This window comes from Dysidea avara, chromosome 6 (assembly GCF_963678975.1).
Source record: "Dysidea avara chromosome 6, odDysAvar1.4, whole genome shotgun sequence".
Taxonomy (NCBI): domain Eukaryota; kingdom Metazoa; phylum Porifera; class Demospongiae; order Dictyoceratida; family Dysideidae; genus Dysidea; species Dysidea avara.
In genome coordinates this window covers 13,667,925-13,684,473 of record NC_089277.1, presented here as the reverse complement: position 1 = coordinate 13,684,473, position 16,549 = coordinate 13,667,925, and the positions used below count along the sequence as shown (strand labels likewise).

The following is a 16,549-nucleotide window of genomic DNA, read 5'->3' as shown; positions in this document are numbered from 1 at the left end:
GTCTTCCCGACTGACTTTAAACTCACTATCACAATTGTTGGGACAATGTAGGGGAAACTTGGGACAATGTTCCTTGTGTTGGCCTTCAATAAACTGGTGCTCTCCTGTAAGTTGACAATACTGGCAGTTCATTATACGACGTGGACACTTGGTCTCCAAATGACTGCCTAAATATTGCCGTTGTAATATCTTTCCACATTTGTTGGAACACTCAACTTCTTCAAGAGGACAAATCTTCCTGTGTTCAGTCATATCTTGTCGAGGAACACTTCCTACATCGCATTTGTTAGGACAAGGTAGAAGAAATTTGGGACACAGTTGCTTGTGTTCTCCCTCAATAAGTTGATATTCTCCATCAACACCACAATACTGGCAGGTAACCATACGACATGGACACTCAGCTTCCATGTGACTGACCAGATATTGACGTTGTACTATCTCCCCACATTTATTGGAGCATCGGACATCTTCAAAATCACAACCATCACTCCTTCCAAGATGATCACTGATGTAGTTCACTTCACCCTGCCATTTACAACCTTTTTCTTTGTTGGTACAACATATGTGAAGACTTCTCACAACTCGATCAATTTGCCTATTAGGAAACACAGCAAATCCTTCACTACGACACATGGGACAATTGGTAGCAACAACAGCAACAGCCTTCTTGGCACTGTCAAGACAAGATTTACAGAAAACATGTCCACAACACACAGATAGGTAAGGGTCTCGACTTGGTAGCTGACATATCACACATACTGTCGTGTCCGGTGGTTCTTTAACGAAGTGGTAGTCGTACCCACCAATTTTGCTGGGCGTGGCTGCTATAGAACTAAGCATTTATAATTATCCGTAGAGCAATCAAATTTAATTCACTATTTGATTACTACTATAACAGATGGTAGGATACATATCATCGACATACTAAATCACGAGCGTAAAGAATTATTCACTCTTCCGCTTTACCTTCAGCACGAAAATGATGTCAGCAGTTTGCATCACGTGATCTAAAGCTAAGTCATTGTCAAAATATTAATATTCGCGTAATATGTACTATCAGAAAGTGGGAGAGAGGCCAACTGGGGTAGAATTCTTTCTTTTGTATGTTAGAAGGGGCTTTAATAACTTCGCCCCTTATTCTAACGGGTTTCATTACTTTCACATCGTTTGATGCCCCCTACGTAAAATTACGTAACAACATTGCGTTAGAGGCGCTTTAATAAAATAATTATTAAGCACTGACTGGGACACGCTTTATCAAGCCAGATCAAACTCGATACATAGAATCTAATGGGCAGAAGTGACAACAGCCAGTGTTCTGTGACTAAGGGATCTGCCAGAATAACAGAGGTAAGTAATGTATGCAGCAGTATGTATCACATCACCACCAAGATCACTACTAACTGTTACTTTATGCCTGGTTGTAATGTTTTATGCTACAATACCGGTATTAATGCTATGAACAGAACTCTTAACACAGACATGGTAACAATTTCCTTCAGTCCAGATATATTTCAACCTGCCTTGGTCAATTAGTAGGGGCAAAGGCCGCTTAGATTGTCCCATGCAGTTGCAGTGGTGTTGATGGTTTTGCAGCAGTGTTCGTAGTTAAAGTATTCTTAACTAGAAGAATAGCACAACTATGTAGCTAATGGATAATACTGCAGCCTCCTTCCCAAGGGTCTGAAACTCACATATTATCTTACAATTTCTGAAACAGTTTTTGTTACTGACTTTCACATCGTTTGATGCACCCCTACATACAATTATGTAACAACACTACATTATAGGCACATCGATAAAGCACTGAGACACATCAAACTCAATAATGGGGGCAGGTGACAGCAGCCAGTCTTGTGATGACTGAAGATGATGTGTGACTAATTGGTCTGCCAGGATAACAGAGGTATGTATGCATTATGTATCACATCACCACTGTTACCTTCCATTATCCTTGAGTGTACTGTTTTAAAAATGCTATGAACAGAATTCTTAGCATAAGCCTGGTGATAAGTTACTTCAGGGATATTTCAACCTACTGGTTACTATCTTTTATAGGGACCTAGTGTACATTTGTTTCACTGGGGTGTCACACAAGCACTCACTATTGGATGATCTTCGTCAAAGACAAAATTTACCTTAGCCTTTGGCTTACAGCTTTTGACCTGTCATTTTGTCATGCATCTTCCTGAAATTTTGTCTGTTGTTTTAGGCTTAATTGTTAGGTTTTCATCCCTGGCCACATCCAATGTGGCCATTTTGCAATTTTAAAAGTTAGTATAACTAACTATAGTAAACCAAGAAAGCTGCTGTCTGGGCCATGTGAGCCAGCTAGATATAAATCCGTACACCTTCATTGTTACTATAAGTGTTGAAACTATTTAGGTTTATTATCAAGACTCACGGTAGTGAGTCGCACGGCCAGTAAAGCAGAAACGCGCGCCGCAGACAATAAATGACGCGACCACTACGTGAGGATTTTACAAGAACGAACGTTGTCAAATTCGGCCTTCCTGTAATCCACCCGTCACTTACGCTATCCCTCTGAAACTCTGGAGTTGAACTCATCGTGTCACTAGTAACTACTACACAAGCAGTGAAGCAAATCCATGCCGATTGTTTCGTGATCGAGGTTGCCGACATCAAAGGGGAAGTTTCTTTTTTTTTTTTATCGCATGCGGTTAGACGCAACTGCAGGTGTATGCCTTGCGTTCCTTTGTGCATTCCGAACATTGATCGCCCTGTTATCGCTTCAGTATCCACTCAATCACCTCAAGATTTACATCATCGATTTCACCATACATGATTACCCTACAGTCGTGATTTCAGCACCAAACGAAGTTTCAGTCGTCCTCAGTCGACCTAGAGGCCAAATACAAATCCCAGATTGTTGTTTTCCGCAATACTCGCTTGGCATGTAGGGCAATGTGTCTTTAAACTGTTCTAAAAGTTTCGTTCAGATTGAAACATTTGTTTTCGAGAATGGCTAGTTTGAAATTTGAATTTAGTCGCCCCCACGTCATTTGCTCTCTAAGAATTTTACTCGGAATTTAAAGAATGACGCAGAGCACAACTGCAGTCACTGGGTATTGATGAACTGGCGCTCTATGTAGTTAATCAGTACATATAGCCACCAAGAAGTGTGCTGCCATAGATTATAGTCCATAGATATAATCTATGGTGCTGCATACCATCCTTCGTTTTGAAATTAGTCGCCCCTGTAGCGTTATGACTGATCAGTAATTCTCATATAAATCATAACCACACGAGCACATGTCACAGTTCCAATTAAAGTACAATCACGTGCCCCAATTACATCATGGCCTAATATGATTACAAATGATTACAATCAAGTTATAACAATACACATATATCCAAGTCCTCCACATCTCCCCTTTAAGTCCGATACCGTTGTGGGAGTACAATAGCAGTACCAGTCTGGGATCGGGTCATTATTTCTGAGCCTCTTGTAATTCCTCTACTTTGCCGACCAGCAGGTAGCTGATGGTTCTCAGTATTATTATCTTCAGGTGCTTGCAAGTTCTCGGTGCTTCTGGCTTGCGGTACATTTGGGAGAAGCCTAAGATGTTACTGGTTTCTTCGGATAGTACCAGATGGCGTATCAACCAAGTAACTCCTCGGAGCTGGTGCTGATGACACTATTCTTCCCCTAGTAGCCTCATTCCCTGATGTGACCCACACCTCACTGTCATCTGTGATAAGTGGTATTTCAGTTGCACGGTGACGTCTGTCGTAATCTCTCTTCTGTTTGCCCTTGAACTGTTGGTTTGCAGTTTTAAATTGTGGCAAATAACTCCATTGTGGAATGAGGTGCTGGTCTGTTAGTGGGAGAAGGGTTCTAAGCTTTCGACCCATTAAAAGCTCACCAGGGCTGAGGTTGCACCAGGGCAATGGAGTACTCCGGTAGCTCAGTAAGGCTTGGTATATGTCTTCTGATTTATTGAGCAATTTCTTTACAGTTTGCACCGACCTTTCCACCTGACCATTGCTCTGTGGAAACAGAGGACTACTGGTTATATGCTGAAATTGATAAGACTTGGCGAAATCTGAGAATTCATGAGAACTATACTGGGGCCCATTATCACTTCTAACGATTTCCGGGATGCCATGTCTGGCAAAAATATTTTTCAATGCAGCAATAGTGCATGTGGATGTGGTAGAATTCATTTTCACTACCTCCGGATACCGTGAAAAATAATCAATGACTACCAGGTAATGTTTCTTCTTAAATTCAAAGAAATCGGTCCCTACAACTTGCCATGGATAATCAGGCAGAGAGGAAATGATCAGTGGTGCTTGCCTAACCGTGCTGTGTTGTATACATACCTGGCATTGTTGCACTTTTTGAACAAGCTGTTTGGACAAGCCTGGCCACCAAACTGCAGACTTAGCTCTCATGCGACACCGCTCAATCCCTTGATGACCGTCATGAATCTTCTCGATGGTTTCTTTCTGCAATGCATGAGGTACAACGATGCGATCATTGTATAATAAAAGGTCATCGCACAAAGTGAGTGAGTATCTAACCTCCAGACAGTAAGGGTTTAGCGTTGGTTCTACCTCATGTTTGCCAGGCCAGCCATTCTGGCAGTACCACCTAACCCTGGAAAGGGTTGAGTCAGACTTTTGACCACTAACATAAACTGCTAACCTCTGCTTGCTAGCCGGAAGGGATGATATCACAGTACTAGCCAAAAGCTCTGCATCGTCTTGCAAAGAGTCATCCTCCATGGGAGTTGCTGGAGAAGTAGGTGCTCGCGATAGTGCATCAGCAGCATATAACAGCTTCCCTGGAATATGAACAACAGTATAGTCATATTTGGCCAGGCGTAAACGAAACCTTAGTATGCGTGGGGGTAAGCAGTCCAAATGCTTTGTGTTAAGTAATGGGACCAACGGCTTATGATCAGTCTCTATGAGAAAGTTGCTGCCTAGAAGGTAATCACTGAACTTTGTGCAAGCCCATGTAACAGCCAGTGCCTCCTTCTCGATTTGCGCATATCGTTTTTCAGTTTCTGATAATGCCCTGGAAGCATAAGCCACTGGTCGCCAATTATTGGCCATACGCTGGAGCAACACTGCTCCTAACCCATAAGAAGAAGCATCAGCTGAAATCTTGGTCTGGTCCCCATACCCATGCTCGCTTGGAACTTAACAAGCCACGGAGTGGATGTGTGAGATGTGCAAGATGGCATGAAAACTTTCCCAGTTGATTTGCTAGCCCCATGAACCTACAAAGTTCAGAAACATTCTGGGGCGACTTCATATTGAGAATAGCTGCTGTTTTGTCTGGGTCAGCTTTTATGCCATCTTTGTTAATAATATGGCCAAGAAATTTCACATCACTGACACTGAACTTACATTTAGTTTTATTCAGTGACACTCCTGCAGCTTTTATCCGTTCCAGCGTTGCCGTTAACCTCTTGTCATGCTGATCTTGGGTGGTGCCAAACACCAAGACATCATCCATTTGGCAGACTACTCCTTCCAACCCTTCCAGTATTTTACTCATCCTGAGCTGAAACAATTCAGGGGCACATGAAATCCCAAATGGGAGCTTATTGAAGAGGTAGCGCCCATAAGGTGTTATGAAGGTTGTTATTGGGCGGGATGCTTCTGCTAATGGTATCTGCCAAAACCCACTGTTGGCATCAATTTTACTGAATATGGCGGCACCTGAAAGTTGAGCTAAGGTGTCATCTACCTTGGGTATCGGAAAGACCTCACGCAAAACACTTTCATTTAAGACCTTGAAGTCGACACATATCCGGACAGTGCCATCTCGTTTGGGCACGACCACCATCCCAGCACACCATGAAGTGGGATTAGTGACTTTGGAAATAACCCCATTGGTCTCCATGCGACCAAGCTCCTGACGTACTTTCTCTCATAGTGGGATTGCCACATTTCTGGGAGTACATAGAGAGTATGGAGTAGCATCATCTTTAAGCTTTATGGTATACTTGTCACCTAACGTGCCTAAACCTCTGAATAACGTTGGGTATTGTGTGTGGACAGTCTCTGAATAACAAGACACTGAATCCATTCTGTGTAGCAGACTTAGGGACATAATTGCAGGGAGACCAAGCAAGTTGGTCTTCAAGCCACGAACAACATACAGTGTTTGAGTTGAGGACTTCTGTCCATGGTGCAGAGTAGCTTGGAACTGGCCTATTACATCAAGGCGTTGATTGGCAGGGCCTTGTAAGGATTTCTTGGGTTTCTGAAGGACTGTTTGTGGCAACAGTTTGTATGTGTCCTCAGTAATGGCAGTTGCTTCTGCTCCAGTGTCTAGCTTAAAAGTGGCTTCTGTGTGCTCGATTGAAACAGTGGATCTCCATGAGGATGCATGTTTTTCCGATGTAACTGCATCAAGAAATGCAGTATCCAAACTGAGCTCATTGCTGACATCAGTGTCTAGTGTGACCTCATCTTCCTCGGCTGTGCTATCACCTACTTCTGGTTCCATGGTTAACTCATTGGTTGGGAGCCTCACGGTGGTTGAGAAACACTGGCTAGCAAAATGACCTTTTCTCTTGCACCTTTTGCAAGTGACTCCACTTGCAGGACACTGGGTTCCCTGCGGATGGGTAGCTTTGCCACATCGGGAACAGGATTTCCCACCTTGAGAATGAGCCCTGCTAGTTATGCCATCATTTCTGTGGAAGTGGGGACCCTTCCTATAGTGTGGAGGACGTCTGCTTATGTTAGCTAGATCTACTGAAGGTCGGGTACTGGAGGAATCTTGCAGCTGGCTGGTGTGTTGCTTCACAGCTTCACTCTGCCTCACTAATTTCATGGCTTTAGCCAAATTCAACTCGGAGTCCATCTGTAAGCGTTGGGATAATCCCGCGTCACGAATGCCCACAACCAGCCTATCGCGTAGCATTTCTTCCTTCAGATTGCCATAGTTGCATGAATCTATTAGACGAAACAGAGCTGTAATATACTCTTCGGCTGTTTCATCAGGTAATTGATTTCTTCGATTAAATCTTGCTCGTTCAAAAATGACGTTCTTTCGCACCTTGAAGTATTCGTCAAACTTGGCCATGACATCGCCGTACTTGCCCTCTCCTCCGTGGAAATATTAGTCGAGGAAAGAACATCATCTGCTTCCTCCCCTAGACAATAAAGTAAGGTGCTAACTTGGCGTTCTTCATCCTTTGAAGCTGCGAGGCCTGAAGCATGAAAATACTGTTCGAATCTTCGTTTCCATTTGGACCATTCATCTGGACGCTTGAAATCAAACGGGTTGGGCGGCTGTAGTTGAAACGCCATCCCATTCCTGTCACCATGTAGCGTTATGACTGATCAGTAATTCTCATATAAATCATAGAGCACATGTCACAGTTCCAATTAAAGTACAATCACGTGCCCCAATTACATCATGGCCTAATATGATTACAAATGATTACAATCAAGTTATAACAATACACATATATCCAAGTCCTCCACAGCCCCCACATAATTTGTCCCTCTAAGGGCGCGGCTTAAAGAATGACACAAGAGTACAACTTCGGTTACCAGTTGTTGACACAAGCTGTGAGTAATTAGCACATGTAGCTAGCTTTAAAGGAAGTGTGCAAAATCACCTAATACAATTGTCACCATGCATTATCGCATTTTATAGCACCCCCACACAAAATTACACATGTAATTACAACATACAGAGGAGACACATGAATACCAAACACTTTTCACAATAATAATGTAAGAATTGTACAATAATGACTGTAATATAACTGCTATGCAAATGTTTTCCAGTGGCCCGCCATGGTAGCAAGTCTCACATGATGGCATGCAATGGGAGTAACGAGTAAGTATGACAACAACAAGTTGGTATGACTTCATTTGTAGAATCCAGATGAGTGGGTGTGGCTCCAGCATGTCTAAATGGTTAACAAACATTCCTGTTATAAATACGTGCTAGAGTTGCAATATAATAGTATAGTATTTAAATGCAATAATACATAGTCTCCATTGCATCACTATCAAACGACACTAAGTGGAGGATATTGTTGCATCTCTAGTATGTACACTCTATCAGTACAACCTGTCTTAATGGCCACTAGTATAGAAAGACAACCACTCTTGAAAAGCCAATTCCAATAATTTATACACTGTTACCTGCTGAATGAGTGAAGGTAGCAATAAACAAGTTCCACCGTAATTTATACACGTGATCTAATCCTGTATATTCTGTCAGTGGATGAGATCCACTTGGCCATGTGACTCAAGTGTTAGTTGACTGCAGTTGCATGCCACTAACAGGGCCGTCCAGAGAAATTAGAGGGCCCAGGGAAAAGAGTTAAAGAGGGGTCCAGGGGCAAGGAAGGGTCTAGATCCTGACTGCTCTATTAGAGTATATCGATCTTTCTTTAAACAGGTATTCAAGTGGCCCCTTTCGGGCTGTGGTAGGGGGCAAAATACCCCAGTTACCCCCAATGTGGGCGGCCCTGGCCACTAAAATTACAGTTATATTTAATATTCTGTCACTGTAATCTGGGGTTTCTGTCAAAACCATGGAAACTCACCTACTGTTATCAACAGTACATTGCTTATTCTAACAAAAAGTATTGAAATCCCATCCAAAAACAGCTTATAGCTGTAAAAAAAGTGCGCGTCCAAGTAAAGCAGAGTTAACTGCGACAAAAAGTAATGATATCATAATGCGGCCATGTGCGAGGTGTGCAAGTTGTAAAATTAATATTAGCTAATCAGATAATACAATGTTATTGTTAAAGTGTTAATGAGAACTATGCGATGCTGCTAGTTTTTAAGTGTGTGAGCATCTTCATAAATGCCACATAAATTTAATTCTCAATAAAGCAATGTGTATAGATTCTCTGATAGTAATAAATAGTTTGAGTTTGGCCACCTTTCCTTTGTTCGTAGCATTGCTGTATACAGGAAAGGCGGCCAAACTCAAACTATTTATTACTATCAGAGAATCTATACACATTGCTTTATTGAGAATTAAATATATGTGGCATTTATGAAGATGCTCACACACTTAAAAACTAGCAGCATCACATAGTTCTCATTAACACTTTAACAATAACATTGTATTATCTGATTAGCTAATATTAATTTTACAACTTGCACACCTCGCACATGGCCGCATTATGATATCATTACTTTTTGTCGCAGTTAACTCTGCTTTACTTGGACGCGCACTTTTTTTACAGCTATAAGCTGTTTTTGGATGGTATCTATTTACCAATACACACCAGTCCTGTGCTTCCAATAGTCTATAGAAATTTCTTAATACATGCTACCTATATAATAACCAGGGGAGTAGGACAAGACCACGTGAATGCGTAATAATGTTGCACAAGTACTTAAAGTGAACTGAATAGACCCTGTACAAAAAGTAGAGGAAGGGGCTTGATACAGAAAGATGCTGCTGTTATGGCAAGGGCTAAAAAGGGAAGCTAGTTGTGGCCAAAAAGCTAGTTGTAAATGTCTTTTGGCTAGTTGCAAATGGTGATTGGGCTAGTTCTAAAATTTAGACAAAATAGCCAGGTTTACCACAGGAAAGTATACTTATGTATTGTATAGTACCTCTTAACTCTTTTACAATTTACCACAGGGATTTGACTAAAAGTCTAAAGATGCATCTTGAGATAGCCATTTTCTATTTCATGGTCTACTATACTCTGATTAAAAATTGCCTTACTAGTTTTAATTTCTTTCTTACAGTTCACTATAAAATAAAATAACCTGAAAATCAATGCATTCATCAAATCAATGCTTTCATGCACATAATTATATACGTAGTTATAATTATTTCCAGATCTCAATCATTCTCTAAAATCATTTCCAGGTTCAATCTTGGCACACTTACGTTTCAAAAAGTTTCCTTGGGGAGTATGCCCAGACCCCTAGAAATCCCTCTTTACTGCCACTTTGTCTCATGACTTTCACGTCAACAGTAACAGTAGGCAACAACGATTACAATATAATCATTGTTGTATGATCTATTACTTTCAACAGGTAGTATGACTACGGTTTAATAAAATATTTTGTTAGTACTTTGTAGTGCACGTGATCTTGTCCTACCCCCTGACCTGCAGTTGTGAAAGATACATCATTGATTAATATTTATTTATAGGTAACTGTGAGTTTTAACATTTCTTCCCATCTCCCACTGTAGTGATATTTTGTAGTCTTGACTGTTGACTGTGAGTTTGACCACAATCACAGATGACTTAGTAAGTGACCCCTAGTGTTTTGTTTTATAAGCCTAGCACTACAATTAAACAGGTGATTCTGAAATCACAGTCTAACCCCCTCCACCATACTCCAAATAACTCACACCCTGTTTGCCCATTGTAATCTATAACATCTGGGTTTTGCATCACTAGCAACTGTAGCAGGCTATCTGTCATTGATTCCAAACAACCAACAACATACTTAGTAACCATAGATACAAGACAATAACCATACGTAAGTCCAGGAGCACTACCACCTGAAAACTTACATTCATAAGTGAATAGAATATAATGAAAGACTAAATACAACAATGGAGAGCAAGGGCTAGCAACAAAAAATCAAAATGTAAAAATTTTGAACCATCCCAACACCAAGATGATTCAGGGAAAAACCCAGTGGGTTTTACCCACATATGCATGTTATGCACATCAGTAATGTCATCAGTAATGACTGAGTTTCTTTCTGTAGCTATGTATGTGTCCACTTCTTCATTTTGATGACAGTAGTGACTTTCCATGTAGAATTCTGCCGTTCTCCTAATACAAATGTCATTTTGCAAAAGTTTTTTTAGACATACTCTGTAAAATGAAATACAATAGTAAGTATTTTGTTTGTTCTTGTTAATTCAGGTAGCAATGATGTCATCGTCTAATTGTGGGTCAGTCGTGACTACTCGCACAGCAGGTGAAATTAGCCAGTAACTCCTCATATTGTACATAGAACCCTATCATCAAGAGTGACTTTTTTTGCTGAAGAGCTGTAGCATTTGCAATAATGTGATGCTAGACTGTGGTACCTCGCTCAATAACTTTTTGTTCCAAGTTTTATATACATGCTGTAACTGATCATATTATTGTTGTTTAAATATCACATCTTCTTATTTACAAATAACTAACCCTTTGTTATCACATCTTTATAGTAGATCCGATATTACCATAACTTCTTTCTGTAACAGAACATGTATGTTACCTCTATTACATTCAGATGGTAGCCCTAATAATTTATGAATGGAATGTGGCTTATTCGTAGTAATGCTTGACCTGGTAAAACACCTTGAAGCTTTTATTTCAATGTCCTATGTGGTCCGACAATGTCACTGTATTATATGTACTAGGAAACACACCATTTGGTCTCCTTTTCTGAATTTGGAACCAAACCATTATGTCTTTATTTATCATACTGGACAGTCAGTAATTATTGATGCATCCAGTGGGGGGAGGGGGAATGCATAATCAATACAGACACTAACAATAATGTTCATGTAAGTTTAGACAGTTCAAGAGTGTCATTATCTACAACTTCATAATTATCATTTGTACACTCAGTCAGATTGTTATCACCAGGAACTTGTCGCTTCTCCAACAGAGGGGACATTACTTGTTCTAAGTACGATTTCACCATTAAGTATTATTCACAACCTTTCCGTAGTTGATTCTCCAACAAACCCCATACACATTCACTGTACACAGAATCACAACTGCACTTTACCTTTGATTTAAACCCCTGGCCATGGGTTACCACACATGAATTGGATCACTTCATCTGAAGCCTATATGTACTTAATGTCCCTAGCAGTGCAAAACACGCTGTGCTGTACATGATATGAAAGCAGTGGATTTTTAAACAACATTCCAGTCTAATAAATAGAGTAGTTACAGTTGTACAGGAGCAGCTTTACATATTAATAGCATGTTTCAAGCCTTTAGTGAAGGGGGAAAGGGTCCTGATGTAGGGAAAGAGAATAGTGCACGTGCTGAATTGTTGCTGTTCAATATAGTGCAGACCTGCTAAATAAATTACTTCACAGTTGGAGACGCTGACATGGTCCACATTCTGTGGGTATGCCTTACAGTGACAGCATACAGGACAAAGTTCTTGTAAACAATTTCAATTTACTACATACTGTAACAGTATAGCTGGTATTTTGAAGGCACACACATGCATGTTGCTGTACCTTGATTTGTTTGCTACTGATTATGGAGGATGATTTGATGCCTGCCAACTGAGGCGATTCACTTGGTTTGTTTTTTAACTCAGACTCTACTGATTGTGTGCAGTGTAACACCATTTTGCAGTAAATGTACTTGAAATTTAACTGCTAGACTGGAGTGATTCAATTATATCTAATCACGAGCAAGAGTTGAACTTGCACACGCTGGATAACAAATGGAAGAAATGATAACCCTCTTGATCTCATTGAATATTGGGACAGTCTGTACTAAGGTCCCTATGGTGAATGGGTGAATCCCCAAATTCCCTGTATCCCACCAGTCCCAACATAGGCAGTCCATTGTGTTTATGTTATGAAGTAACAGCTGCTCGTGCCTAATTGTATAAAATAACAAAGGTTATCTGTATGCACAACATGGGGCAGGGTACAAAACCTTGCACGAGACTGTACTATCAGCAAAGATTGCAAATGTAATTCAATGCCAATATATCTGTATTAACTAATTCAATGAAATATTAAAAATTAATTTAAGGTGTTTAATCATGCAATACAGCTACTCAACCTATACAGCACTGTGCATGACAATAAATTGATTTCAGTGGCTGCTTTGAGCTTCAGTAATGGTGGAGTAATATATAACATACACCTGTAGAATGGCATGACCCACACACTATAGCTAACTGTCACAAATGAAAGGCAGACAGTGGTGATGTGATACATACTGATGCATACATAACTCACCTCTGTTATCCTGGCAGACCCCTTAGTAGCACGTCATCACAGGCCACTGGCTGCTGTCACCTCTCCCCAGAATCAAGGTTTGACACCTGTTGACAAAAGTGGAGGGTATATGCACAGAAATGAGACGTTCACGTGATCTGTAATCAAATGAAAATGGATGAGGGCGGTGACGGGAAATTAACAAGGAATACAATAATGATGGCCTATGTAACAACTCACATACTAACCTCATTCACACAACAGTTCACCAATGATGCTCGTTTTTTGGAATTCACAATCACGTGATTCGGAATTATCGTAGGAAGGACTGAAATGTGATGGAGTGAGAAGTAGTAACTTAAATACTATTTTCGTTGTTGATTTTACTGCGTAGAAAGTCACTACCTGCACTGCAACCTACCTAACTATCCTAACTCCATTCCTCGCTCGATCCTGACTTGATGGCAGCCACACCCAACAAAAGTGGTGGGTACGACTACAACTTCGTCAAGGAACCACCAGACACGACAATATGTGTGATATGTCAGCTACCAAGTATAGACCCCTACTTATCTGTGTGTTGTGGTCATCTCTTTTGTAAGTCTTTCCTTGAAAATACCAAGAAAGCTGCTGCCATTGTTACCTCCAATTGTCCCATGTGTCGTAGTGAGGATTTCGTGACATTTCCCAATAAACAAATTGACCGAGCTGTAAGAAATCTTCACGTCTACTGTACCAACAAAGAAAAAGGTTGTAAATGGCAGGGTGAAGTGTACTACATCAGTAATCATCTTGGAAGGAGTGATGGTTGTGATTTTGAAGATGTCCAGTGCTCCAATAAATGTGGGGAGATAGTACAACATCAGTATCTGGTCAGTCACACAGAAGCTGAGTGTCCACGTCGTATGGTTACCTGCCAGTATTGTGGTGTTGATGGAGAATATCAACTTATTGAGGGAGAGCACAAGGAACTGTGTCCCAAATTTCCTCTACCTTGTCCTAACAGATGTGATGTAGGAAGTGTTCTTCGACAAGATGTGACTGAACACAGGAAGATGTGTCCTCTTGAAGAAGTTGAGTGTTCCAACAAATGTGGAAAGAAATTACAACGTCAATATATTTAGACAGTCATTTGGAGACCAACTGTCCACGTCGTATAGTCAACTGCCACTTTTGTCAACTTACAGGAGAGCACCAGTTTATTGAAGGCCAACACAAGGAACAATGTCCCAAGTTTTCGCTACCTTGTCCCAACAATTGTGATAGTGAGTTAAAAGTAAGTCTGGAAGACATCGATACACACAGGAAGGAATGTCCTCTTGAGACAGTTCAGTGCCAATACCAGTGTGTTGGGTGTGATGATGTGATAATCCATAAACACCAAAGGGAACACAACAAGGAAAACATGGAGGAACATTTAGCACTGGCTGTATCTGAACTGATTAACTCCAGACAACACCTGGTGGCTGTTGAAGAAAGACTACAACATGATGTGACAAGTGTGAAAGTTGAGCTGATGCAAAAGATGGAACATGATTTAGCAGCCACCAAACTTAATGCACAGCAAAAAATGAATGACCTCAAGAAGAAGACAGAACATGACCTAGTGACAGTGAAACAAGAACTGGAAATGTTTAAACTCAAGGCAGCAAAAACTGAAGGTGAACTCAAGCAAAGGCTTACAAAGACAGAACAAGATTTGGTAGCTAGTAAGAAAGAGCTGGTTTCTGTAAAAACTGCTAAAGATCAACTTGCACAAAAACTAACAAAAACAGAAAAATGATTTTAAGAAAGAGTTAACTACCACTAAACACAATAATAGTGTTGCACATGCAGGATTTCTTGTGACTGAAATAAAATACAAATTACCTTCTATCAATGAAGAAGTGACAAAGATGTTTACTAGTTTACAAGGTAATATTGACAGTGTTAATAAAAAATGTCAACATGTGGAGGATACAAAGAGAAAACATGTACAAAAAGTAAACGGTGTTGATCAGCATACCAGTCAGTTCATTAGTGATGTTCAAAGCTGTACTGTAAATCGATGGTCTGCTAGCCCAAGTCATATGCAATCAAAATTAGATACAACGAAACAACAAATACTACAAGAGCTCTATCAAATAGTGGATGGTATCAAGCAAAATTACATAGTGAAATCTCAACCCAGTGATAATGAGATAAGTAGGATGGTAGAGGTGATCAGAAGAGAGAAAATATTAAGATTTTAAAAATGTTACCTCTACAGCCCCAAGTATTACAATAGACATTGCCCTATGGTGTCATTCTATTAAAACTTGTTTGGGGACATACAGTGTACAGTAACTCTTTCAAAACAACTAATCTATACACCTTCTATAAATTTTAACGTTTATTGTATTCACTAGACTGGACACATATACTGGACTGGAACACTGAGCTGACATTTTTTTGATTTATACACATTTTATGGTTGCAATTATTAAGTCTTGTAAACTAAAGGCCTTTAGGGAATCATTATAATTAGGCCATTACTATAAATGCCAAATGTGAGCAGTGAAATAACTAAAAACTGTCTTCTAAGGAAATCACTACTGCTCTACAACTATTAAACACTCCTTACCCTTGTGTGTAGAAACGCTGCAGGACTGTGATAACGATGGTTAATTATAAGATGCCAATGATATCTTTGAATGACATAGAGCAACCTTTGGGCTACAGTAGATGCCATACAATCTGAGATATACTCAACGTATTTTAATATACAAAAGTAATAAAGTTTTTTCTGCCTGCCATAGCTACTTGCATGTGCTAGATGACCCACTATATTTGAGACAAAAATTTACTAGAAATGCACTAGTCTATAGAGTTGTCATTCTCTGTCGCTAGTTAACTATCGCTATCACAGCCCTGCAGCATTACATGTATTACACACAACAGTAAGGAGTGTATAAGTGCTGCAGAGCAGCAGTAGTAGTAGTAGTGAAATCCTTAGAAGACAGTTTCTGATTATTCTGCTGCTCATATTCGGCATTTAGTAATCAGCGTTTTGTAATTGTAGCTTTTGTTGTTTTAATTTTTCTGTGTACTTGTGCTACTAAAAATAAATAAAAAATTAGTAATGGGCTAATGATTCAATAAAGGCCTTTAGCTAGTAAGACTTAACAAATCCAATCACAACATGTGTAAAAACCGATGTCAGTCCAGTAGTCCAGTCCAGTGAACAGTGGTACCCAAATTTATTCATTTGCAAAAGGATTGCCTTGTTCTATTGGGCATCACTATTCAGTGGACTGGACTGCTGGACTGGAACACTAGACTGGAACACTGGGGACTGATTACATGTTCTATAGTTGGATTTACTGAGTCTCACTGGTTAAGTGTTCTTTGGGGAACCTGCGGCTTGCTACTATACACTGAATATGAGCAGTGAAACATGTGAAAAATGTTGTAGTGATTTCGCTGCTTTTTTTATGCCAATCATGTGTAGCTGATAGTACTTACAGTACTTCATACCCTAGTATTACAGCAATGTTGCAGGGAACATGACAGCAATGTTGCAGGGAACGTGACAGTAATAGTTACTCAGTGATCAGATAATGATATTCTTCTAGATTAGCTTGAGAAGTTAGTCTTGGTGTGTATCAAACGGTACGGTCATAC

General features: G+C 40.1%; 1 protein-coding gene and 2 long non-coding RNA genes across 3 annotated transcripts; 2 read left to right on the top strand and 1 right to left on the bottom strand.

The window, feature by feature from the left end:
* Positions 1–1,160: 1,160 nt before the first annotated feature.
* LOC136257352 (uncharacterized) lies at positions 1,161–11,152 on the top strand. The gene is made up of 3 exons (XR_010701923.1): positions 1,161–1,350; positions 1,791–1,906; positions 10,866–11,152. It is a non-coding gene; the product is annotated as an uncharacterized lncRNA (long non-coding RNA).
* Positions 10,510–12,910, bottom strand: LOC136257353 (uncharacterized). Its single transcript, XR_010701924.1, has 2 exons — positions 11,133–12,910; positions 10,510–11,077 (listed from the first exon to the last, which is right to left on the bottom strand). It is a non-coding gene; the product is annotated as an uncharacterized lncRNA (long non-coding RNA).
* Positions 12,911–13,064: 154 nt separating this feature from the next.
* Positions 13,065–14,169, top strand: LOC136257351 (TNF receptor-associated factor 4-like). The gene has a single exon (XM_066050519.1). It carries the CDS (start codon positions 13,369–13,371, stop codon positions 14,029–14,031), a length of 663 nt encoding a protein of 220 aa, XP_065906591.1. The 5' UTR covers positions 13,065–13,368; the 3' UTR covers positions 14,032–14,169.
* Positions 14,170–16,549: the final 2,380 nt, after the last annotated feature.

Excerpts from the sequence above, each read along its gene's own strand:
- LOC136257351 (XM_066050519.1), top strand. The coding sequence starts at position 13,369 with ATGGCAGCCACACCCAACAAAAGTGGTGGGTACGACTACAACTTCGTC.